Source organism: Onychomys torridus, chromosome 12 (genome assembly GCF_903995425.1).
Source record: "Onychomys torridus chromosome 12, mOncTor1.1, whole genome shotgun sequence".
Classification (NCBI taxonomy): Eukaryota; Metazoa; Chordata; class Mammalia; order Rodentia; family Cricetidae; genus Onychomys; species Onychomys torridus.
This window is the reverse complement of record NC_050454.1, coordinates 25,060,370-25,087,391: the sequence shown is the minus strand read 5'-3', so window position 1 is coordinate 25,087,391 and position 27,022 is coordinate 25,060,370. Positions and strand designations below refer to the sequence as shown.

At 39.3% G+C, this 27,022-nt stretch overlaps 1 protein-coding gene across 3 annotated transcripts; it reads left to right on the top strand.

Moving 5' to 3' along the window:
* The first annotated feature begins 1,055 nt into the window (after window positions 1-1,055).
* Window positions 1,056-26,445, top strand: LOC118594023 (OX-2 membrane glycoprotein). Of its 3 annotated transcripts, XM_036203774.1 has the most exons (6): window positions 1,056-1,237; window positions 8,422-8,503; window positions 10,786-11,112; window positions 13,038-13,310; window positions 15,639-15,782; window positions 25,145-26,445. In XM_036203774.1, the coding sequence occupies exons 1-5, from the start codon at window positions 1,226-1,228 to the stop codon at window positions 15,779-15,781; spliced, it is 837 nt and encodes a 278-aa protein (XP_036059667.1). In that variant the 5' UTR covers window positions 1,056-1,225; the 3' UTR covers window position 15,782; window positions 25,145-26,445. The 3 variants fall into 3 exon arrangements, with proteins under 3 accessions (XP_036059667.1, XP_036059669.1, XP_036059668.1); XM_036203776.1 differs by lacking the exon at window positions 8,422-8,503 and having other exon boundaries at window positions 1,096-1,237; XM_036203775.1 differs by lacking the exons at window positions 1,056-1,237; window positions 8,422-8,503 and having other exon boundaries at window positions 10,958-11,112; window positions 13,043-13,310.
* Window positions 26,446-27,022: the final 577 nt, after the last annotated feature.

The following is a 27,022-nucleotide window of genomic DNA, read 5'->3' as shown; positions in this document are numbered from 1 at the left end:
TTTTTTTTTTTTAATTTAGACAAAAAAAAGAGAGGGAAATGTGGTGATATTTTGTGTAAGCTCTAACAAATAAATCTTGCCTGGAGATCAGAGGGCAGAGATAAGCCACTAGTTAACCACAGAGGCCAGGCAGTGGAGGCACACACCTTTAATCCCAGCACTTGGGAGGAGGAAAGCATCCAGTGTTCATAACCCCTGAGCCATCTCTCTAGACCCAGTTTCCTCCCTGCCTTCGTTCCTTCCTCCCTTCCTTCCGTCTTTTCTCTGAACTACAGTAAGATTGATATGTGTACTTTATAGTCTCTATTACAGAAGGACATTTGTATTTTATTCTGTAGGATTCTATGCAACACATTGCTAATGGTTTGCTTATTCTGAGTTAACCTGTAACCTAGGAAGCTTGAGAGGAAAGCATGACAGGTCTGGTGCTTATGAACCCGCCTCCTGCTGCACAGAGATGATGAAGATGGACAGTAGAATTTTCCCTGCTACAGCAAGAAGGAAGACACACACACACACACACACACACACACACACACACACACACACGCACGCATCCACGCGTGCGCAGAGATAGGCGGTGGAGAGATGGGTCAGCAGTGTTGCTTCTATAGAGATCTGGTGTACACACGCAGGTCTTTAATGTCTTTAATACACCAAACTGTTAAAAAAAAAAATGTTTTCTTTCCCCAGAGTGTCTGTATGAATTCCCTCATCCCTTCCAGACCATTTCTCTTCTCTCTAAGTTTTATTTTTTGCTGGCCAGGATCACTGGATACAGCAGGTCTGAGTTCGAGCTATCACTTCCCTCTATGATGGACAGTAATTCGGCGGGCGGGCGCCCTCTGTCTTTTGCACGCACCAGGGAGGCAAATGATGAGCAGACGTGTGTGGAGACAGAGTATTCATTCACGTACAAAATAAAATAAATAAATCGAAACGAAAACAATATATATTTCCACGTTTTTTTTTTCTCAATTACTCTTAGCAAGGGCGAGAGCCTGGGTCCGTGCTTGGCGGGGGTGGGGACAGGATGGGGCGGTGGGGGAGGCGGAGGGCGTGTCTTTACCGGAGGAGCTTTAGAGTCTGCGTGTGCCGGAGAAGGGGCTCTGCGCTGAATTGCTGAATGGTGGTACCACTGCTGACAGGTGTTGCTGCGATACCTTCCACCGTGGAGGAGCTCAGACCCCAAGAAGCTGGTGTCTAGCTGCCGCCCAAAGCAACAATGGGCAGTCTGGTGAGTGGAATCTGGGATGAGAAGGAGGGCGGAAAGCGATTTCTGGAACCCCTGGCTCTCGGGAGAGCGCGTGGAGCCAGGGAGGGAGGCGCAAGAATCTGTTCCTTGGAGAAAAGATGTCCGGGACTTGGGACTGCCTTAAGTGGACATGGGCCGGGAGAAAGCCCAGGATCGCGGATCCCACTGGGTGGGCGGCTTTGCTCCTAGCTGCAGGCCCACTGCAAAGAAAACACGGCCAGTGCTCCATGGTTCCCAGAAGGGGAGGGGTAGCACTGAGTATTTTGCCTGTGTTGGTCCTTAATCTGCATCAGGGGTATAGCCTAGTGAAATTGCTTCTTGCTGCATTCTTGGCCCTTGCCGGGGAAGCCATGAAGCATCTGTGCTGCAGCAACCTTCCATAAGGGTTGTCAGCTCCGTGATTGTGTTAAAAAGCCAGGATATTTAGAGGGGGCCGACATTTTGAGTCTTCAGTACTGTTTACAAGACAGAAAATTTTAAAAAGGATGGATGGGCATACGCCCCATTCTTTATACACGCGAAACTGGTAGAATTGGGTGAAAATCTAAACGCAACTATAACCCCAAGGTACTGTTTTTCATAGGGCTGGCAAGATCACAGGCCGATTTTTGCTTTACCTTTCTTAACAAAGGAGAATGGTGGTGTGAGAGCTGATGTTTCCTGCCTGGCAGATGCTCTTAATCTTTAAACCAGGAATCGCTTTCCTGTTTTACTAATAAATGGGCAGGGGGGTTCATTTTTTCCCTCAAGTTCCTGTGGCTGTAATGAAGATACAAATTCAGACCTAGAAAGAATAGGGAAAAAGCAATCTATACACCTAGGAGGTGCGTAGGTGACAGGTAAGACCCAGGCTGTAATGAGCATCCACCTTCTCGGTGAGAATTATAGTAGGATTTCTTTGTCTTCATAATTGGACTCTCAAGTCAATTCATGATTGGTTAATCTTTTATCATCTGTTAAATACTGGGCACTGTACTGGTATTTCAACCGTGGAATTGTTACCATAACCCTGCGATATGAAAGCAGCATTGATTTGCTCTTTTTGCAGCAGATAGGCTCCTAGGATCTTTACCATTCAGAATGCTGCTTTAGATTTTTTAATATTTGCAACTGCACAATGAAATCTCCTGGAAGTGGGACCCAAGACTAAGCAGGACATTCATTCATATTTCATGTAGATCTTATATACAGATGCTCAGATAATGTCATGATTACACAGTTACTTTTGGTGACTATGACCATCACATGATGTCAGGTGTGGAATTTTCCACAGTAATAACGTGTCAGCAATGAGAAGTTTCAGATATTGAAACATTGTGATTTTTTAATTTCTTACCTATGCTCCATTTAACCCTGAGATTAGCACTGTCATTTCCCCCAGGCTCCAGAGAGGTTAATAATGTGTCTTACCTGATATATATAGGATTCACTTTAGGCTGGGGTCTGCCCTGGTTACCACGCAGCAATTTATGTTCCCTCTCTGGGAAACAGAAAGGCTGCCATTAGCCTGCATGAACCAGAGGAGAATATAAATAAATGAGATGTGGATTTCTAACAGAGAAGCCTCACTCTTGATTCTTTACCCCCCAGGATCTGTGTTTTTGTTTTACACCATCCCCAGGACCCACTCCTCAGTCTTACATGTGCATTTGCTTTCTCTCTTATCCTAAAACACAGTTATTTTTCACTACAAAAGCCAGATAATAATTTTCTTATTTCAGCCTTTGCTAGGGCTTGGGTTTCATTGTGAGAGAAAGGTATAATAGGTAAAAACAATGCTGTAGAAATAGCCCACCATAATCTGTCCCTGTGATTTCCTTCAGGTAAAGTAAAATGTATTGACCCTTTTGGTGCTGAGTTTTCCTACACAATAAGGAAGGATGGAGAACAGTCTCAGCAATAGAAAGAAAGATTTCCAGAAGTCCCTAAGGCATTTCAGAGCTAATGCCCTTTTGAAGGGGGTGTCTGTGAGCATGAAAATGGGGAGGCAGAGTGGGTATTGTAGAGGCTGCATCCTTTTAAGAAGCTCATCACCTTTAACTTCCCAAAGGGTAGTGACTTGTTGTAAACCTTAAACCAATGAAGTCAAGAGGAGTCACAAGGTGGTAGTCATGGCATATTCATGATACACTTGAATGTCACAAAACAAATTGTCCATGCACATAATCATTTGCAAACAAATAGTCATCCCACTCAGACAATAGGATTTTTAACTTCCTGTAGCCTTAAGAATGTTAGGAAACCCAACCATGCCATATAGATGGATATCAACACATACACCTTTATGTCTTCCTGTAGGGTACAGGCAGCACATCTGAGAGACTGAGGCTTCCTAGGTGTGGATTGTAAAGCACTCAGGTATGGAGTGGCATTGGAGATGGCCATAGGGATGAGACCCCCTCTCTTTCAGGGCATACATCTTGAAAGATCACCAGGAATACCAGGAGAAGGACTGTGATAAAGGTTCAGGGTCCATGGCACTTTCAGTGGATGCTGGCAGAGCCACATCCCCCTGACTGTAATGCCACAGTTCTCTTTCTCTCTTTCTCTGCCTATCACTCTCCCCCAACACACACACACACACACACACACACACACACACACACACACACACACACACACAAAACTACCTACAGGGTACAATTGGCCCTTAGGAAAAAAGCTAGACATACTTTGTTCTAAACCATAGACCCTGGCCAGGATAACTAGGCTTCTTTTGCTACCTGGGTTGAGGAAGGATGACAGTATTGGTCTTTCTCAGTTAATTTTCTGCCTCTACTTATGAAGGCACTTGGTTAGGAAAACTCAAGTTTACGTAATGAGATTAAAGCTTGTGACATGCCAGATGTCTCGACTTGGTGTGTCACTTCTCCCAGTAACACTTTCTCCATTAAGCCATTAAGTTTTAGGTCATGGATATTTTGTAAGAGGGAATACATGACCCAAAACAACAATTCCATACAGTGGAAAGTAAGAGAACATTAAAATTGGGGTGCTCCCACTGGGCAGTGAAAGGAATAGAAATCCTTGTAGCAGATTGAAATTATCTCCAGATCTTCAAACACATCTTTCCTAGGGCTGGGTGTGGCAGCACATATCAGTAATTCCAGTACTCAGAAGACAGACAGGAGGATTCATAGTTCAAGGATATCATTGGCTACATAGCAAATTCAAGGCTGGTTTAAGCTACATGGTATTCTATTTCACCCCACCCCACCATGGCTCATTTCAAAAAGACTCTACTCTGTTCCTCTACCATCTGACCCAAAGCCCAGAGGAAAAGAGATATCATAAGACAACGAGACATATTGCGGCAACGAGAATGCCTCACTTTAGAGGTGGTGTGGAAAATGAACTCTAGAAGTCACTGTATCTAAAAGACATGGCAAAAGCTGGACTTAGTTCAGGCACACCTTGAGAATGAAAAGAGAGTCCCTCAGATGATAAACCATCCTTGGACAGCCACCCTGATTCAAAACCCCAAATTATGGCTATCTAAGTGGTTTTGGTCCAATGGTTTAGAAATAAGCTTCAGTTTACCATGGTTGCAGAAGATGTGGCTAAGCAAGGACTAATAATATTATATTCAGAATGGGATGTCCATTCTGGGTTTGTTATAGCAATAGGCTACAGCAAGGATAATGTGGTCAAAATACCCTGTTTACACAACTGGATTTGATGAATTTTGACATTCATGTTGGTCAAGGGGCAAAAAAGAGTCAAATGACAGACTGATTCTATGTACAAAGTCTATGTCCCAAATCCAGGAACCCAGTGCCCTCTGTGAGAGGTATTTTCAAAACTAGCAAACCATACTGCAGTATTAGATTTTCCCACTCACAAAGAAGAAGGAAGAGATTGACAGTCTTTGGAAGGGTGGAGGGAAATGGTAGGCAGGTAACCAAAATATTGGGGAAAAGTCTAGGGATATCTATACATATATTCCCATATAGAGAAGATATATGTATGCATGTATGTATGTCTATATGTATGTATGTATATATGTGTATGTATATATATATATATATATATATATATAGATATAGAGAGAGAGAGAGAGAGAGAGAGAGAAAATCTCATAAATAAATAAAAATGAAAAAAGAAAGTGGCAACTCATGTAAAGAAGAATTTAAGGAAGATTACTTTAATAACATATAAATATTTATAAATATATAAATTGAATTAGAGTAGGAGACTCTATCTGCTTTATCTATCTCCAAAGCACCTGTCACAGTGCCTTGCATAAATCAAGCTCAATGGATGATGAAAGAAGTATTGGCAAAGTTTCAGTTCAAGATGTATGATAGTTTCACAGTGAAACCTATCCTTCTGTACAAGTAATTATGCTAATAAAAAGAATTGAAAATATATTCAATTAGAACCAGGACAAAACACCCAGTTACATGAGATGAGACCAAGGTATTAGAACAAGAAGCAAGGACTTCACATGGGAGAATGTATTGTATGAAGTGACTAATTAAATGTCTGAGAAGGAGAAGTGTGTGACAGCCAGTGAAATTTTCTTGCCTGGAAGATAAAGTCCAGAAGAAACACTTCATGGGATGAAATGATGATTAATTTCCCGTCATATATAGAGTTATTAACCATCTACTCCATTGATTCTTTCAATTGAGAACATTTTAGGCAGAAGGAAGATGTACAAAAGAACTTGGCAATTTGAAAAGATTGAAGGGCTGGTAAGGCAGAGTTTGATATGCAAGGAGGAGACACAGCAATATGAGGTCTGAGAGTATGTGTGTAGGTGCTGAGCTACCAACAATAGGAAATGGGCATGCAGGACTCCATGAGGCATCAGGTGGGAACTTCTAGCCAATTTCATAATGGCTGTCAGATTGCTTGGCTCTGGAAACACCATTAAACATGGTCATCTTATCCTGACAAGTCAGCAGGAGCTTGATAATCTACACAATCATGGTGTTGAGACAGACAGTACAAAATAATTTTATATTTGTGCCTAATTTCTAAAACCAACAATGCTTTGTGCACAGTAGTGTGGTTGTGATTGTGAATTTTTTAGCCATTGCCTGGGTTTGAGTCTTGCCTCTACTACTTCCTAACTATGTTACCTGAGAAAAGTCACTTAATATCTCTCCTTCACATTCTTCACTGTGCAAGCATTGATATTAACAGCACCTTCTTCATAGGCCCTTGAAGTGTTGGGTGAAGTAGTTGATCTCAAGTGCTAAGAACAGTGCCAGGTACATAATGAGTTCAATAAATGTTAGTTTTATGATCACTAGAAGTTCAGTCACCTAAGGCAAAGTAAAAGTTGAAATAAATATATATTTCGATACATTTATCTCATAGATGTTTAATCCATTTATTCCTGTCCTCTGGTCTTTCAAACCAATCATGTCCCTACTACCTTAGAAGAAGAATGTTATCACAGAGAAGTTTCAGTCAACAAACTTTTGCAATAACAATGGACTAGACATTCAAGCTTATAAAACCCTACAGGCTGAAAGAGGAGGGGAAAGTTCATTCCACAAAGACTTGAAGAATTTCATGGTAGTGGAAGAACCAGATTTTCTGACACTGGGGAGATAAGTGTTTTCCAGACTGGGAAAAGAAAAGGGCTGACTAGAGTCTATGGCAAGACACCAGCATGTGTGAAAGAAGGTCCATTATACCCACCACCACCAGCAGGAAATAACAAACAGAACCCATGCAGAGGTCTTGAGATCCAAAAGAAGACAGGGTCAAGCATAGCAGAGTGAGTGCCACAGGCACTTAGAGAGAGCACTAATGAATTTCCTTTGCTCAGCAAAAGGACAACTGGGATAGTTTACAAGAACATGAGAGAACTGCAGTTTGCCTTTAAAGCAGTAAGTAGCTGTTCAAAGGATGGCCTTGGGGATTGAAGGAAACATGGCTATCTGGCTATCTCAGTGAACACAAGGTAGAAAATGGTTGTAATGGAAATCTGGAAGCCCCATGCTGTAGCTTGGTGTGCTGTAAGCCCCCATGAGTTCCTGGAGTGCAAATGTAACACCAGAGATGGGGGCCTTTGTGGAGTGTTGGGGTGGTGGGAGGCTGAGTGGACAAAGAAGGTACAACATTTATTGAAATGAAGTTTCTGCCTCCAGTTGGAATGGCAATGTGAAATAAAAATGAAATTCAGTCCATGAAAATTACAGAGGAAATTGGCATATCTTACATTACTTCAGTGTAAAAAACACAGAATTATAGCCATCAAAATGACTCAGTGTGTTGAGACACTTGCTGCACAAGAGTTCAGTCCCTGAAACTCACATAAAGGTAAACGGAAGAAATCAAATCCATGGAGTGTCCTCTGACATCCGCACATATGGGATAACATGCAACCCCCCATCCATATTGTGCATGAGCACATGAGCGCATGCGTGTATACACACACACACACACACACACACACACACACACACAATGAATTAACTAAAAATATAGAAAAGCATCCACCTTCTGCTTGTATCCCTTATAATGCGCACACTTCAGATACAGTGAAATGATTCTGAGGCAACCATAATGGACAGCTCATCTGTACATTCTGTCTCTAGCAAGGCAATGCCCAGAATAAAATTCCCATATATAGTGCTGGGGTATCCATCAAGGCAAGGGATTCCTGGCCAAATACAGAAAAGTAAAGCAATGAAGGAATAAACAAAGTTAATATTAATACTAGTTTCTAAGTATTTAAAAACTTGGTTACATTTTCAGGAGAGTCTCCCTCAGCAAAATCCAAAGGCAATCATGTGTTTCTGAAAAGTGTTTTTCCTTTTGTGTTTTGACCTTAATATTAACAGCAGCTGATTATTTGGGAAGGCTAAGTTGTCTGGCATCCGCATCTCATGTATGTTTCTCTATAAGCTTAAGGCAGTTTGGCCCAGAGAGCTTGTGTGTCAGAGACTTTGCTCTTGACAGTGGTAGCTTTAAATGATAGGCTCACACTGCCAGGGCGATGAAAGAGCCACACTGTAGCTTTTTTCCTCCCCACATCCTGAGTACTCTGTTATTTAGTCCATTTATAGCCTTGGGTTCTGTTTCCACATAACTCTGGTGGGTAAACACTTGGACTTTACCATTTCCTGAAATAGGTATGACAAGGACGCTTTCCCGCCTCTGCCCCAACACAACCCCCATTTCTATCATTTGCTTTCTGTCTTTAGGTGTTCAGGAGACCTATCTGCCATCTCTCCACCTACAGCCTGATTTGGGGCATGGCAGCCGTAGCGCTGTGCACAGCTCAAGGTAAAAATGCTCAGTTCTTCACCCGGAGACACTCTGGGGTGGAGGCTGGCCACTCCTGTGTGTGCTAGGCTAGCCCACTCATTTGCATGAATTCTGGAGCATGCCATCAGCCTTGGGACAGTGGGAGTGGTTCTGCCCACTTCCCACGCTCTTGTTTTCAAAGGATTGGGACAACTGGAATTCAGAAGCTGTTCCAGTAGATAAACCAGACTTAAGGAAAACATCCCCTCCCAAGTGAAATATGACGTCAGTTTTTCACCCACAGAACTGAGTGGGGAGGGAACCTTGAAAAACAATTCCCTGAACTTGATTTTAAGGATCTTGGAATATTTAGAGTGAAGGAACAGATATAGTCTTCCTGAAAAGCAAGCCCTAAAATTGAGTTTATCCACTTTTTACAGAAAGTAAAATGTATAAAAATACTAACCCTCAGGGGTGCATAAGCTTACATTATCTCCTATTCAGAAAACATGCTTGTACCACCTTCTCTGGATTTCCTATTTTTTCTTATTGTTTAAGGGGGGACACTGCTCAAGTTATGCTAGTTTTGTTGTTTCTAATCACTTTTGGTGTGATGTCGTTCATCATTAGCATCCTGGGGAAGGCACTGTACGTGGAGGACTGTAGGCTTCACACCCACCATATCCACGAGAGATTTCCTGACTGAGGAGCAGAGTGGAAAAGGATTCCACACAAGCACTGAAGAATACTTTTCCACTCAGGGAGATCCTCTGAAGTCAAGCAGAGGCTTACCCACATGTTCAACTCTAGTTTTGATCTCCTTTCCATCCTGCATTCTAAAAGCAACACTTTTTGGTTTTCCAATATGTAAAATCTCCAAAAGTTTTCAGGGCACCTCAACCTCATCAATGAGTTCTGCATTGCAGAACATCCCTTACCTTTAAGGGGTTCCCATCATCAAATTACCAGCTAGATAACACTCAGTGGTCCAGGGTATATTGACTGCCATGTCCTCTTGTTCTCTGAATCTCTAGGGGATGTTTGTATGGCCTTCTATTTCCTGCTTAGACTTGTTAGTATTTCTTCTCTTTGGTTACCCATAAAGAATAAATTTTATAGGTTTTGAACAAGTCTACACATTGTCTGTCATTTTATTATTTCATTCCCTGCTGTTGTTTAAAGGGGGAAGGAGTGGGTTTGGAAAAGTAGGCATCTACTCATTTTCCATCTCTTTGGTTCCCAGTGAATGTAGTTAGTATCAAATCTGTCCATCAGAGAAGTATTTTATCAAGTTTTATAGACGCTTAGTGCATTATGCTCTGGTTACTACTTGCTTATGATAATTTATGAGTCTTGCTATGAGTTCAGCTGTAATTAGAGTTCAAAAGGATTAGGAGTTTTATTGTAGAGTAGACAATGTTCAGAAAGAGTAAACTGCAAGTTCAGTTAGGGAAATACTTTATATGTGCTTTGAAAAGATTATACATTCTCTCAGTAATATACATATCTGAGCAATATATATGCATACATATAAAAACATATGATGTATATATAAATCTAGTACTTTCAAATTAAATATGAAGCCACATGTAAACATATTTTTAAATTTTCTATATGATACTTGCTTTTTTGCCTTAATGATTTAATATTATGGAATTGAAGATTCTGAGAGATGTATAGAAAACTCTAATATTATGACTATGGATTTATAAGTTGCTATTGTAATTGGCCTACTAATTCCTCATGCAGTGGTAGCCATTCTGCTAAGTTGAACAGTTTGTTGAGATTTTGTAGTTCCTGTTCTCCAGATCTCTAATTTCTACCATTTACATTGTTGTTTTTACTCACCCATATTCATGCCAGAATGCTTATTGATTTATGATGCCTGGATTCATTTGATGTGAGTTATTGGGTATAGCATTTATTACTTCTCTTTTATTATATCCTTTTCCTCAAATGCTTGGTAATTTGCTGTTGGTTATTTCTTATTACATGGACTCTAATACATTGTCACCTGTCATGTATAAGTGGCCTGCATTGCATAGAAGAAATAATTGCCATAACATCTAATGAAAATAGGGAATATGTAGATTATCAATTGAGTGTCAAAATCTCTTGATCATGTTGGGTACATCAAACCTCTCAGAGCATCATCCTCTCCATCACTCTCCTTGTATGTCTGTGCTCAGTCTTGCTTTCCAGAGCTTGAGCCCCTCTGTGGGGCTCCCTTTCTCTGTGGTGTGTGTGTGTGTGTGTGTGTGTGTGTGTGTATTTGTATGTAATATGCTTCTAAAATAGAAATGTTCTTTTTTGTTCTATAGTGGAAGTGGTGACCCAGGATGAAAGAAAGCTGCTGCACACACCTGCATCCTTACGATGTTCTCTGAAACTATCCCAGGAACCCTTGATTGTGACATGGCAGAAAAAGAAAGCTGTAAGCCCAGAAAACATGGTCACTTACAGCAAAGCCCATGGGGTTGTAGTCCAACCTGCATATAAAGACAGGGTAAACATCACTGAGCTGGGACTCTGGAACACAAGCATCACCTTCTGGAACACAACACTGGATGATGAGGGTTGCTACATGTGTCTCTTCAACACTTTTCTTTCTGGGAAGATCTCAGGAACAGCCTGCCTCACCCTCTATGGTGAGAATCTTTGAGAATACATTCTCACCTTTTCAGAAATACTATTTCCAGTAGCATTGGGAATGTGCTTGTAGTGCCTGAGTTTTTTGTGTCAGAAGCATGGACAGGTTCACTAGAAGGCACTTAGCCTTTCATGCCTCCTGTAGCTGTTATCACAAAATTTGGAGAGCTCTATGCACTGCAATAAAGTGTTTGGCTGGAACTATCTTCTCTCTGGGGTCTTGCTGTCACCAAAATCAAAGACAATGATGTGGGCAACAAGTTCTCCACAGCAGTGATCTGTTTTCTGACTCGGTGTTTGGAAGGTAAATGTGCGATGTGTTATCTCTAGAGCCCCTGACAATTTCTGGACCTCATGGCAGAGGCAGATTAGTCTAACCTAGACTTGTTTTAGTTCAAGGAAGCTGTTTCAAAATTACAAAGGGCACAGCCAGCAGAGGCTTTTCATAATGGACTGATGCCACTGAGAATATAACAGGGTACAAAGCATTCTTTAAGCCCCTCCCAGGCTTAATATGGTGAGATTGTTTCCTTGTTGCTGACCCCTGGCTGGGATGAAGCCTTGGGAAGTGGGACTAAGGATAACTTTGTGACATACCATGGGAGGTGGTAGTTTTAGGAGGGAGAAGAAAACCCTGTCAGAGTCATTATAAATATTAAAGCAAGGCTTTAAGCATGCTAAGAGACTTGGCCAGAGGAAAGGAGGGGGTTCACTAGGTAAGAGAAATGTGGGTGAGGGACTTTTATTTACTTTGTCTATGTAGGCCCCCTCAGTAGTAAAACAGGCTTTCCTCTTGATCTCCACTTCTCTGCCTGTATGTTTCTCCCATTACCCGCTTCAATCTCCTCCTCACCCTTTCCTCACTCCCTCCTTCTTGTCTTCTTTTCCTTCCTTTTGGCTTCTCATATTTTCTCTTTCCTGTATCTTTTTATTTTCTATAGTGTTTTTTTTTCTCCTTCTCATTTTTTCTCTCTAACCTCCAAACTGGAAGTCCTGTTCTCAACCTTTCTATCATATTCATAAATATCACATTCATTTTTCCTGACTTTTCTCTCTCCCAGCACTTACTGCTGCTTGGAATTTGGGCAGCCTCCTACCGTTCCACTCCCCCAGCTACTGTGATCTAAACTGTCTCTTGAACACACACACAAACAAGCTTTCACTTACCACTGGCTTCTAATTAACTCGTGGGCTTTGAAGCCAAGTGCACAAGGATTGGTTTGTACAGGATGGCAGAAATAAAGTCTACATTCCCACGGAAATGAAGCCATGAGCTTGGGAGGCCTTTACAAAGAGAACAGGTTGAAACCTGTGGGAATATTCTATCTTCCTCTTTAAAATGATTTTCCCTACTTTGTCAGATGATTAGGAACTCAGAGTTTCTAGTTTGCATTTTAGGTATGCCTTCCATCCAAGCCTTTTTTCATGTTTTGGTGTTTTTTTTTGTTTGTTTTATTTTGTTTAAATCATTTTCCTCTCTGTCTCATTCAGCTTTTTGCAGAATATGGCCTTTTCTCTAAACAACAAGCTCCGGAAGCTGTGCCCTGCCTGGTGCTTCTGATAGATGCAGAGTACACACATAGAGAGAGGTGCTAATTAGGGGATACTGTCAAATTATTCCTGAGAAACACCTACTAGGAGATATTGCTCACACATAAGATACAGAATCATTAGACTTACACTGCATGGAGGAGGAAAATATCAATTCCTGTCTTCATGTCTCTCTCTAACCAGTTATGTTAGAGACAAACTACAGACATGGCATTTCTCATGAAAGGTTTGGACTCTGCTGCTGTCATCTTCTCTGTCTGGCTTCCACTGTCTTTCTGGAAGGATCTTTCCCTCATCCCTGTGGGAAAAGGCAGATCCCAGGCGAGGTGCTTCTTAGCTGATGGCAGGCCTTGTGTTCTTTCTTTTGTCCCAGTACAGCCCATAGTATTCCTTCACTACAACTATTTTGAAGACCACCTAAACATCACTTGCTCTGCGACTGCCCGCCCAGCCCCTGCCATCGCCTGGAAGGGCACCGGTACAGGAATTGAGAATAGTACTGAGAGTCACGTCCATTCAAATGGGACCACATCTGTCACCAGCATCCTCCGGGTCAAAGACCCCAAGAATCAGGTTGGGAAGGAAGTGATCTGTCAGGTTTTATACCTGGGGACCGTGATTGACTACAAGCAGTCTCTGGACAAAGGTAAGAGAAGGTGGGCAAGGGAGATGGGTGCTTCTGTGTTTGTGCACCGGGAAGATGGTAATGTTCTTCATAGACTTTCAACTGCTCAGCAAAGACCATAGTTAGAGAGAGAATGAGGCAAGTGTAGAAAGAACTGAAGGAGCAAATAAAGCAAGTTGTTCTGCAGTCTCCCCATCCACAGCGGCGACATTCTAAGACCTCCAGTAGTTGCTTGAAGCTGCAGAGTATTGGACTATATGTTTTACACACACACACACACACACACACACACACACACACACAGACACACTCACACACACACACACATGCACACACGCACGCGTGCGCACACACACACACACACATACCTACCCATAATTAAGTTGACTCTCTAATTAGGCATGTTAAAAGATCAACAAACACCAATTAAGAAAACACAATTACAGCAATCTGCTTTAATAAACATTTGTATTTAGAATACCTTTAAGAAAAACATTGAATATAAGCATGGCAGTGAAAAAACAATTGATCTGAAAATCAAAGCAGCTACTCCATGACTAACAGAAGGCTAGTACACACAGTGTAGATACACTGGGCAATTCACATCCTTTATGAAGTGATGTGAAATGTGATTGCATTACTTGAAATAAATAGCACATGAGCTAAAATTTGTGAATTGTTTCTTTCTGGGATTCTTTTATATATTTTTGGACTATACAACAGCTAACTGAAGTTTCAGAAAGAAAAATTACCAGAAAGGGTAGATGGGAAACATCATATTACTTTATATACCTAGCAACATGGAACTATTTTCTAGGCAATTACAAAACTGTGTGTTCAGTACTCCAGTAAGAAAGCCACACTAGACCATGAAAGTATCAAAGGCGAAGGATATGAGTTCTCAGATAATTCTGGAGAATTACAAAGGTATCCTAGAAGACCTCACATCTGTGTTGAAATCTTTGGATAACCTTCACAGAAAAAGGCCCTGTCTGAAGAGCCATCACTCTTTCAAGAGAAACTGTTTACTATTCATATGTTTTTCTAGTCTCTTGGATGATCCTTTCCAAATGACTCTCTCTGGAACTCATGGATACAAGATGTGAGAATTATGTGTACATGACTATAGGGGGCTTGATTTCAGAGTGAAGAACTTGACAGGCATGACTTTCTGTAGTTTTGAAACACTAGCTCTGGAATTGGCACATGATGATAAGCATCCTAAAATGATGGCAGCTGTATAGGGGCATGTTTCAATCAATCCAAGCTGGAAGAACTGGCTATGTCGCCTTCTTGTGCCATAGCCTCCAGGAAGTAGCTCCTACAAGTATCTGGGCTCCCCAAAAACTCAAGGCTAGTTAGAAATTGGGTATTTAGGTCAATTTTGGGCAAAAAGGCTTGGGTGTTGCATTTGGACTTTTGTGAAGACAGTTTTAGGATCAGCCAAGGTCAAGAGCAAATGTCCTTGAGACACAAGACCTGAAAAAGGAAATTCTTTTCCAAGAATTCTGAGTTGGACTTACATGATGTGAAATGTTGGCTGTTGTTTGTACACTATTTGTTTATTCTGTGAACTTTTACTGAGGATGCTAAGAACACCACATGCGGCTCTAGAAATCATGGAAATGAGACAAATCCAAAAGCTTTCAGTTCAGTTGTAAAAATTCTGCTGTAGGGAAGATGCTAGATGCTTCCTTTCACTTTGTGTTATCAACACCAGGGAACCAGAGTTTAGCTGCGCTCCATTGGGCCATCCTGGGAAAAGATTTAGTAATGAGGACATAGATTGGAAGAAATGCAATAAAACATAGAATGAATTGCTTCCAATGATGGGCGTCATGGGATTCATGATTTTTTCCCTTGATAACTGCCAGCATATTTAAATTTTTCTTTAATACACATGTCATCTTAGTGCAACCTATGGCAAAGAGTATGAGTTTTGAAGGCAAAAAGATTTGACTAAGCCTTGGCTCTTATACTTTCTACCCTAGTATTGAGCAAAGTTAGCCTCCCAGGTTAGGATTGGATTCATTTTGCAGTCTGTAAGATATTAATAACATTTAACTTTGGGAATGTTTTCAGGATTAAACTAGTGGACATTGGCAAAAATCCTATTATATGTAACTGCATGAAGTATGCTGGCTGTTACTAATATCTAAATGTTTTACAAATCCTATGAGGTTGTGGCTATAGACATAACTAGGTATGTTTTTAGGGTAATTTTAGGTCAGAGCTCACTTGTCATTAAAAGTCATGATAATTGTGGCTTTGTGGCTTTCTCACTTTTTGCCTTAGCGGCCTCCTCTTCTGAGTGACTCCCTTCTTCCTTTCTCCCCTTGCTCCCTGCAGGATTTTGGTTTTCAGTTCCACTGTTGCTAAGCATTGTCTCTCTGGTGATTCTTCTGGTCCTGATCTCAATCTTATTATACTGGAAACGCCACCGAAATCAGGAGCGAGGGGAATCGTCACAGGGGATGCAAAGGATGAAATAAGGTAAATATTTTTTTCCTTTGTAATAATTTGGGATTGTTTGAATAGATGAATGAGGGGGAACAGCGCTGTTACATTTATTTGTTGATAAAATACATAAAGGTTGATGCTGTTTAGGAAAAGCTCTAAGCTCACTGTCTCGCAAGTGAACATTTCTGCTTTTCATTTTCCAGGATATTTGAAAGGTTATCTCATCAGTTAAGAGTAAGAGTTCTCAGGAAGATAGTAGGAAAATATTAATTGGATCACAGTTTGATCTGGTAAAGCTAAATAAAGGAATATGGCATCCACACAGGGACCTCTCCAGCAGTTAATAAGGCCAAACTTTTCTCATTTTATGGCAACCACAAGCCATCAGACCAATTAAGAGTCTGAAATTGCCTCATACCATCATTCGTTAAGTAGCACTTCCTATAATACATATATGATACATATAATATGCCTCAAACACTATCAATATGCAAGTAATTCACACATTTAGTTGGTATTTCATATTATTCCGCCTGCCTTTCCAGGCTGGGAATTTCTCTTTATCCCTTCATAACATTTTCCGCAACTTCACAACATATATATATAAATGTTCATGAATTAAATGAATAAATATATGGAACTAGCATGAATAAATTTTCAAAGATATTTTCCCAGTTCTCTTCCTCTTACTGTAACTCAGTACCTCATGAATGTCAGCCAAGTTTTAGAGAATATAAGGCATCACAAAATAAGATTGTCACTAACACAAGAGAAATGAGCTATATTTTGAGAAAGAATTAAATTCCTTTGTTTTCTGAAGGCTGTGCACAACCTATTATTAAGCACAAAGCTGCAATTTTTTTTTTTTTGTTCGTTTGTTTTGAAGTGGGAACTTCCTAGGGTGAAGGGGTAACATGGGAGTTTCTTCCATCTCAGATAACAGAACTTCAGGGTCAGGAAGGAGAACAAATGTTGGTTTTTAGTGATGTTTTAGAATTTTATTTAAAAATATCCGTTGGGCTGGAGAGATGGCTCAGCCATTAAAGGCTAGGCTCACAACCAAAAATATCCTTCAAATTCTACCTTCTTTTCCTTTTCATTTTATGTTTCATGGACTACTTTTCCTGTCCTCACAACTTTTTGATCATATTATCTTGCCTAACTCTTTATTTATTTGTTTGTTTGTTTGTTTGTTTGTTTTTGAATCTTTTTAATTTAAATTTAAAAAATTACACATCAGTCCTCCCCCCTCCCGCCCCCACTCCCACCTTCCCCCCACCCCCTCACCTCTATTCCCATCTCCTCCAGGGCCTAACTCTTAAATCAATACCAGATCAATTCATATGAATTTACAAAATAAGCAATGAGGCTAGCATATCACAGACCATTTTTAGAAAGTAGATGAAAGGATTTGTTCCATCTGCAAGATTATGGATCATACAATCTCATGTAATATAAACATAAGCCATAGAACATGAAGCTCTCCCCATGATATCAAAGGCAGAAATCTCTTTGATTCTATTTATTCAAACACTTTAGTTTTTCAATTAGGAAATGGGAGCCCAGAGAGGGAAGCCAGCCTCCTTCTCCAAGGCCATGGGCAGTTCTCCTAAGCAGGTTAGAACTAGAATGCTGCTCTCCTGACCCTGTCCTAACTCAGAGAAGGTCCCAACCCCTTTCCTGACAGGGAAGGAGCTCCTGCTGTCAGTTACATTCATTGTAAACTGTTCTGTGTTTCAAACAAAAAGGTCTAAAATATTCAAATTCATTTCTTAAAGTTCATTTTGACTAAGTTATATCTGTTTAATCCCAAGATAAATTTCCCTAGACAGGGATATTTGCAAAATAATATTTCCTGGTTCATTAAGCAAGTTGTATATTTTCTGAGGAATACAATTGCTAAATGCCAAAAAGAGGCTATTTATGTTTGTGTTCAACTTTTGCCTCACTTTAAAAAATGAATACCCCTGCTCATGTTGAACCTTGTGAGTACTCAGATTGCCATTTGTTGACAAATGTTGACATGACATATGGCCACTCAGTCAGTTTCTCTAAATGTTTATATTTTGAGTAACTTAATTTATTAAGATTTTAGAACTTTTAACAGCCATAGGATTTGATTCTGCATATTTAAAACTACTAAAACCAGTGTCAATTATTTTGAAAGCTCAGTTTCTCAGAGCCAAGAAAATGCTGGTTCACAAAGAACCAAATTCTAAGCTATGCAGAAAGTTGTGAGAAACAAAAAAAAGTCAAAGAATATAGTGATGTTTGCCATTTTTTTTTTCATGCAATGAGTTTTGGTAGTTAAGTTTTTAAGGTGAGTCACAGCTCAGCATTGTGCCTTTCATCCTGCCCACCTTTACTTCTATCTTTTCACTTTTTCTTCCTCTCATCTTTTGAGGTCATAAAACTTTTAGGTATGAAAGGAAATGCAGTTAGGCAAATACTAGCTTTAGGGTTCTGAACACAATGACCCAAAAACCCGTGCTATGAACCTGCAAGAGGAAATGAGAAAGAGGAACTGAACATGTGTGGGGGGTTGTGTGTATGTATGTGTGAGTGTGTGTGTGGGGGGGGCTTTGAAGGAAGATAAGGAGAAAAGTTAATGACACTTGTACTTACTGAATCTGAACAGACTCATTTTCATGGAGGGCTCAGTAGCCAGTAAGAATGTGTTCAGTTAGGCCAACATTTGTTTGCTAAATGACCAAAACAAAACTCATTTTTGGATCCCAATCACAATCCATTGTCCACAAAAGTGCAAATAAATTTAGTTTTCCCAGAGAGGGAATCTGTAATAACTGCTGTTGCCTTTGCATAGAGGCCAGCCTACCTCATACTCTTCTTGTGATTCTGTACAGTTTAGGACAATGTCCTGTGCTCCCTTTCCCGCTGTACCCTGTGCCCTGGAGGAACATATGGTAGTTATTAGGCCACCCTCTACACCATTCCTAGAAGGATCATCACAGTTATTACCCCTATGAGACCAAGAAGCCTTTAAAGAACATGCTTGCTTTCTGTTGTTTTCCTGATTCCAACGTTTTATTATTGAATTAGAAAGTGGGAAAGAATTTGGAGTTTTCTAGAGAAATTTTCTACCATCCCATAATTATTCCTTCTAGTAAAACTCAATGATGTAAATTCATGCCTTCTCTATATAGGACAATAAAGGTAAATATGAGGGTGAGAACAGTTTTGCATTTCTCAACAGGCAACAATGAATGAAATTTTGTGTCCTCTTTGGAGCAGATTGCTATGTGTTACAACTCTTTGTTTTGAGTTGCTAAGCTATTTTCCTTGATTTGATTGATTGAAGACTGGGTTGGAAACAAAAGAACACAGACACTCGTGTGAGACATATATTCTAGACTTCACTTTCTAAGTGCTAGCTATTTCATATAAAGGTATATTTTTAACCACATAATATTTACATTTATCTAGACTTCCTTTACTTACTAGTCACCTGAGCTCTGAATGGGCTTTTGGTAATATATAATAATCATATTAATAATTCACCATTTCCTGGATAGGAGCATATGCTGACTCTAATTTTAAGCTCTTACTACGTCAAGGAACAAAGATATTCAGTGAACAACTGGTGATGATAAAATTCACCATTCGTTAGAAAGAAAATCCAAAGAACATTTATTGATAAAGCAATTAGATCTTTGTTGCTAAAAGATTATGCTCGTGCTCTCCAGCTTAAAGGGCTGGGTGAGTGAGAATCCCTACCCCATCCCAGAATCTTTATAGCCCTAGGAAGGAATATGATACTCCATATGAGTAAAGCAATGAGGAGCCTTTAAAGAAACTATTCTGGTTAGCATTGCAGGGAAAGAGGTACTCCAAGCCTTTTTTAAAAATTATGTCTTTTCATGTGTAAAACTACCATTCATCATTCTAAAATGGCATGATATAATCTGATCACTAATTTCTTGGCCACCAGACTCTTAAAGCCTAGGTTTCCTTGCATGGAACTATTCTTTGCTGTCCTCCAACATCCTAAGGTCATCTTGACATAAGTAACCTAAATTCTGAGTTCCACTCCATGTCAAGAACATCTCCAGGAGTGAAGACATCTTGATCTTCTACATTGTAATTAAATGGTAGTTTAGTTCTCAAATGGATATCCATCTCCTTAGCTGTTTGGCCATGGGGATGTTTTTTAAGAAATCACCTGTCCACATTAGTGTAATTTATTAGACAAATTAATGAAATAACAAGGACTAGAAAAATTTTAAGCTTAGTAATCCTCTAATGGTGTTGTTTTGAATTTTAGCTGATATTCTTTCCCTCGTGCCGATAACCAGTTGCATTCTTTGGAACTGTCATGCCTCTCACCTGTACAGTCTGCTACACCCTGAAGCTTGGCTGAACAGATCCATACTTCTAATCCACATTATTAGAGAAGCCACATTTATGTTCTTTAAACTGAAGAGGTTGAGTAGGTTGAATTACTTTACAAAAGTACACAAATGACTTAGCCAAGGAAAACAAATACTGTGTTTTCTGTTGTTTCTTTATCAAATTATCACAAACATAGTGACTTATATACAATATTTCATTTTCCTACAAGGCTTTAGGTCAGAAATCCCACACAGGAGTCACTGGGCTAAAGTCAAAGTGTCTTCAAGGCTGTATCTTCCTTTCTGCAGGTTCTAGAAGAAATTTATTTCCTGTGTTTAACCATGTGTTTCAGACTAACCTCATCCATTACTTTTATACCCCCTTACATCTACAGAGATAGTGATGGCCACTTAAGTCATTCTCAAATTGAGTTTCTCACTGGCTCTCCTGCCTCCCTCCAACCCTCATAAAAACATGTGTGGCCACAGTAGGCCTGTCCATGACTCTGGCCGGTAATTACATTTCACAGAAAAACCTCTCTTTTATGTAAGGTTATTACCTTCCCGCATTCCCAAATTAAGGATGGGAATGGTATAGAATATCCCTGTTATGTGACCACAAATGCAAAGACAGGATGAAGTAAGTGGAGAGAAGTTGTTGCCTGGCTTCATATTGGAGTATGAACATCCAATACCCACAATTCCTTAGCCTCAGCTTTGTTCAAGGCAATGCTGTATCAAAGAACATCAAAACATGGTGAGACCCTCTGAACACATCACTTTGGCTTTATCATTCAAGCTTCATCCACCTCCAATGAAAAAAAAAACTTTGTTTACAATATTTTTCAAAATTATTTTTTGTGTTTCAAGTCTTTAACATAAAACAGTAACTTCTTCTTTCTGTTCTTTATTAATCATCACTAACTGTAACATTACCAACACTGGCACATTTCATGGGAACCTCAATTCTGACCTACTTCCTGCTTTTCTCTATTCATATGCCCCTCACAGCAGCAAGTATTTCTGACTAGCTCTACTATCTTAGTCATAGGTAAGTCCACTTGGATTCTCTGTAAGAGCGAAGTATAATATTACACTCAGCGCCATACATCATGATATTACACAGGACCAAACTGGTCTTTCCCATCTATTGTAACTTAATAAGATGGAAGTTTCTGACTAGGCAAGACAGCACATGTATGTAATGTCAACAACTGAAATAATAAAACAAAATAATTTCAATTTTAAGATTAGCCTGGGATATATAGTTAAAGACAATCTAAACAGAAAAAAATATGAAGATTTCTGTGTCTCCACCATTGAGAGAATAATGTTATGAGGCCATTGTAGATTTCAAGAACCTGAGTATTTTCTTTATAACTCTTTATAAACCCTACCAATAAGCCTCAATTGCTGTCAACAGCCCTTATACAATATAACTCTTTAAATAAAACCTCACAGGACTAATAAATTCCATGCTTGTGTTCACTCGTTCTCTCTCTCTCTCTCTCTCTCTCTCTCTCTCTCTCTCTCTCTCTCTCTCTGTCTGTCTCTCTCTCTCTCTCTCTGTCTCTCTGTAACACCCACACACCTCAATGTAATAGGTAGAGGTATGTCCTCTTGGAGATTTTTTTTTCTACAACTTTAATACAAACTTCTGTTTGGTGTGTAGGGGGGTTGTTTTTTGTTTGTTTGTTTTACTCTAGCCCCACATTGGATGCCAAAATGTTCTTGGTTTTTTTTTTTTAACTCTTTTTAACTCTTTTGGGGGGCCCACAACACAGCTCTCAAATAAATCACACACACACACACACACACACACACACACACACACACACACACACACAGAGGCTTAATTATAATTCTTAATTATAAATGCCCAACCTTAGCTTGGCTTGTTTCTTGCCAGCTTTTCTTAACTTTAAATTATCACATCTACCTTCTGCTTCTGGTCTTTTTCCTTTTCTTACTTCTATAATCTTACTTTCACTCTTGCTCTGTGACTGACTGTGAGGCTGCTGGCTGGCTAGCCTCTTTTCCTTGATTCTCTTGCTCTCCCTTTTTCTTCTAGATTTCCCCCTCTATTTATTCTCTGCCTGCCAGCCCCACCTATCCTTTCTCCTCCATTGATACTGACCATTCAGCTCTTTATTAGACCATCAGGTGTTTTACACAGGCACAGTAACACAGCTTCACAGAGTAAACAAATGCAATATAAGAGAATGCAGCATATCTTTGCACCATTTAACAAATGTTCCACAGTATAAAAAAACATAACATATATTAAAATAATATTTCACAACAATCTTCTATTCCACAGTAGAATATGATGGAAGCATCTATAGATCAGAGAGCACCACAGTACAGGCTATTTCTCATTTTAGTAAACAAACCAGACGGAACTCACCATGACTGATTCTAAGTGCTCCCGATTCTAAGAGTCTCTGTGGTCCCTGGTTTGTAAAATGTATAACTTTCCCTTCATATTTATACAACAAAGAGGAAAGGCTAGCCTTGTATTTTGTAAGTCCTTTGAAGATTATTTATTTTTACTAAATATTACTGGGGCTTTTCATCTTCAAAAAAATATGTGTACTAATAATTTCAACTTGAATATTTATATTACTTCTTAGACAGACAAAACTGTTTAAGTAACATATAATACCATGCTTTGAATGTATGTACAAATTGTGGAATGGGCTAAATCAAGCTAAGGACTAGAACTTCTTTATTACACTTTAAACTTTTTCTATAATGAGAATATTTACAACCTTGTTACTAGACTCATCATGAATTGCACTAGGGCTTTGGACTTCATACTTCGGTCTAACTGAAATTCATTTCATGCTGCTTGAAATAATTCTACAGTAGTATTCCTGTCTTCCATAGTTTAATATTTTGACTGTCTATTTTAGCAAAGGAGATTATAAATGACACGCAAAATTGGCTATTTTCTGGTCAATCATTGTTTTATTTGCAACTATAACTACTTACTTAGTGATTCCAATAAAGTCCGATTTCTTTATAAGGTAGCTAGCTACCTCTGGACAAACCATTCAACATCTCTATGCTCCTTTCTCTGTATTAAGAAAGTAGGAGTAATTACTATAATTATAAGAATGCTGTGTAGATTTTAAAAGAAATGTATGCAATTAGAAAATGCTAAAAATCGGCACTAGCTTAGGCAATAGCTGGTAGAGTTGCTTTTGCCAAATTATTTTGTACAAATGTTTTCATTATGGTTAATTTCAAGCTACCATCAATTTAGTCATTGGCCTACATCATTAAAGCTCCATTCACATCACTGTGTCATAGTAAGTTTCCAATAAGTGCTGGTTTCTGTTATTACTAAGTCTGTGGTCCTTTTTGGTTTTATCAATGTGTATTTTCAACAGTTGCACAAATTATAAAAATGAGGAAAACTCAAGAAGGTGAACAGAGAAAAAGACATAAGGATTCCAGCAAGCTGGGTTTGAAGAATCAGAATTCAGAAATTGATTTGAACACAGGAGTGGGAGTGATTGGAAGGGAGAGCACATGGTATTAATTTCACCAGCAAGTTTAGAAAAGTTTGGAGCAAGATAAGATGTAAAGGGAGAGAAGACAGAGGTATATATGGCAGAAATTTACACATACTGGAATGAGTTTATGATACCTAACATTGAGTTCTAGATATTGGAAATGTAATTTGTTTCATTTTGAAGATGTGGAATTACTTTGGTTAAACTGAGTTGTTGTTTTTTGGGGAAAGGGACTAGGTTGATGGGAAGGCTGGTTATTTATTAATATATATATATATATATATATATATATATATATATATATATATATATATATATCTCAGACAGAGAAACCATAAATGAACTAGTGGATAAGGAAATGATGAAAAAGTGAAAATGGATTTGTGAGGAAACCATATATGGCATATAATGAATGGGAAACAGGAGTCACTTATTTAAGATAAATACTCTGAGGAGAGCTTCTCTGTAGTGGTCATACTAAGGACCTGGAAACAGAAAACAAGCCGGCCACGGAGGAGAGCAGAGATAGTTTAACTCTAGAAAAAGAATTACAAATTTGAAATCTTAAAAAGAGAAAAGCCATTAAGATTTTAGAACAATCCTACATGAAGCATGGTCCAAGGAGGGTTGCCCATCCAAAACCGACCCTGTAATCTGCAGTAAAGTAAGTGTTCATTGAGACTAAGTAGATGGTATGATAACAACCTGACAGGGTAAGTTCATGTCTGTTAAGTACAATAATTAAAAAAATCAATTACTGCATATTTGTCTGCTCTTTTCCTTTTATTATAATAATTAACTTATATTAAAATATTGAGCCATGTTGAGGGGGAAGGTAGTGCCTTCATGAACCATTGGTAACTAATGGTGCTGAAAATGTTGGTATCTAAAATATGCATAATTTTGGAAGATCCAGTAAAATGACCTAAGAGTACAGAGAGGAAGGGAGGTACTGAGGTTAAATTCCAGGTCTCACTAAATACATTCCTTGTGGGGGAGACTGCAATCCTCCCACTTTATGTGCTAGAAAGTTAACAACTCTTGAAAATATTTCTGTCTACTTAATGGGTATTCCCAACCTGATGTCCAGCAAGTTACAACCCAGAGGAAATGAAGTTTAGGGGTCTCATTGAGACACTCTCTGGTTGTTTGGCATTCTCAAACATGTGCCTTTCTTTGTAATCTTAGGTAATTCCCTAGTCCATTACTGGGTCAGAAGTATCTGCTTCCAGCCAGTGTGTGATCCCAACACTTGGGAGACCAAGGAGGTAGGGAGATTATCACTAGTTCAAGACTGTTCCAGGCTCCACATGAGTCAGTGAGTTCCAGGATAGCCTAGGCTACAGAGCGAAACTCTTACCTTAAAAACAGAACAACAAAAAAGAAAGAGAAAAAAAGGCAGTGAAAGAAAAGAAAAACTGTACACTAAGAGATTTCTATTTCTTAATCCTCTTGTTAATTGCTTCAAGTATCTTGAGAAATTACAAATGTCCAACATTGACACACTTCTCTCTCTTTCATCCAGAGCTCTAGAGAAATCATACAGAACCCTGAAAGTTTTTTCCCTGGTCTACTTGAATCTGACGTGAAAGGAAAGCAGGTGGGGAAAGGTCATTCTCCGTGCGTGCGTGGGACCAAAAAAGAGCAAAAGATGCAGAAGCAAGCGTGTGAGGGATTTGACTTTTTGCTGCTGTCCTAGGGCCTCAGTGTTTGCATTCCAAGAGGAAGTTGTGTGCCTCAGGTCTGTTGTAGGACTTGATTTCTTTAGAGCAATGCAGTGTCATGCTGTTAGCAGACTTAGGCTGACTTGGGCTCCCACCAGAGGGAAAAAAGAATCCCAGTAGTCAATTTACCTCACAGAGCTTCCTCGTCCTCATACAAAATATGAAGGAGTGGGACCAAATACTTTGCCATGTAAGTCTGAAACCTGATAGAATTCTAGAAAGAAAAATGAAGACCAAGCAAAGGAAGAAATGAAAAGAAGAAAACAGAAGGGGTCCAAAGAACTTCTGAGACTACCTTTTGCCTTTCTGTTGGTCTCCCACCTCTGCTTTGTTCTTAGGTCCACAAGTGTGTTTCCCTGTTGTTTGAGTATCTAGTCTACTACCTGCTACTATTCTGCTAACTGTTGGCCTTGCTAGAATCCTTGATCCCCCTGCTGTTCTCCGTGTGCTTCTATGAGGGTTACTATGATGAAGATAGAACAGAATTTAGTATGAAGTAACATTGGCAACTGTAACGTGTCCGTCTAACTTATTTTTATAGCACTTAGGCAGTATTGTTAGTCTTAGCCAGTAATGCACATCTTTACAAAAGCATGCTTTCCCTGTCCACTTGACCCACACTATCACCCTCTTTTAGGACATTCCAAATCCCACCTACTGTAAGGATTAATATATTATGAAAACAGATGCGTAACAATTTCCTGTACAGCAGTCAGTTGTATATGTGCTCTTTCCCTTAGCTCCTATTTCTGTGACTTAACTTTTCACAAAGAGAAGGCAACTCTGGAAATCCAATCCCTTTGCCCTAAAGATATTGTGAACCATTCATTCCTAACCCTTTGACAAGACTAGTGAAGTTGTCTTCTGTACCTTTTGCTTCGTCTGTCTCTATGCAGTGACCTAGGAATTCAAGAGTAAGTTGTTTTCATTGTTGAATTGGATATTTATATACTTGGTATGCTTTTAATGTGTTATTTAATTCTGTATCATTTCTTATATTTGTATTAAATTACTGAGCGATTAAAAGTGTCAACTAAATAAATACTTAATGTGTGGCATTCCCTTGAGAAATATAGAAATAAAGAATAACACTTAGATTTTCTCTCTGTATGTGAAATCCTCAGTTGATCTTTCTCCCTACTCACAAGATTCTTCATGGGATGTCTCTGATATGGTCAGTGAGAGCTGTTTATTGTAGGTGGATATCTTTTGATGTAACTCTATAGGTTATGGAGTTTCGTAGGTGTGCTCCCTTGTTTTACTTTTAAATACCAGACTTCACACACTGACTAGCTCAGATGGTTTCATGCACAGTAGGAATCAGCACTCTGTCTTGCTGTGTCTCTGGCACCTCAGATGAATCAGTGCTGGGTCAGAGGAGTGAAAGCAACATCTCTTCAACATATTGTCCTCAGAACCCACCCCTCTCATCATTAAGTCATTATTGAGGACCACAAAGTGTTTCGTTATAGAATTAATTATGTGTCTTGGCATCTGCCATTTTTGAGATGAAAAAATAAACTTTTAAAAGAAAAATACATAAGCACATGGAGCCATCAGTGTTGCAAACATCACATGTCAGAGTTTTTGTTCAACTCCACAGCACACTTAGAAAGGATGAGAGTTAAGAACATCACATGTCAGAGTTTTTGTTCAACTCCACAGCACACTTAGAAAGG

Coding starts and splice junctions, on each gene's coding strand:
- LOC118594023 (XM_036203774.1), top strand. Junction 8,504..10,785: donor AGCGCTGTGCACAGCTCAAG/GTAAAAATGCTC, acceptor TTTGTTCTATAG/TGGAAGTGGTGACCCAGGAT. Junction 11,113..13,037: donor AGCCTGCCTCACCCTCTATG/GTGAGAATCTTT, acceptor CTTTTGTCCCAG/TACAGCCCATAGTATTCCTT.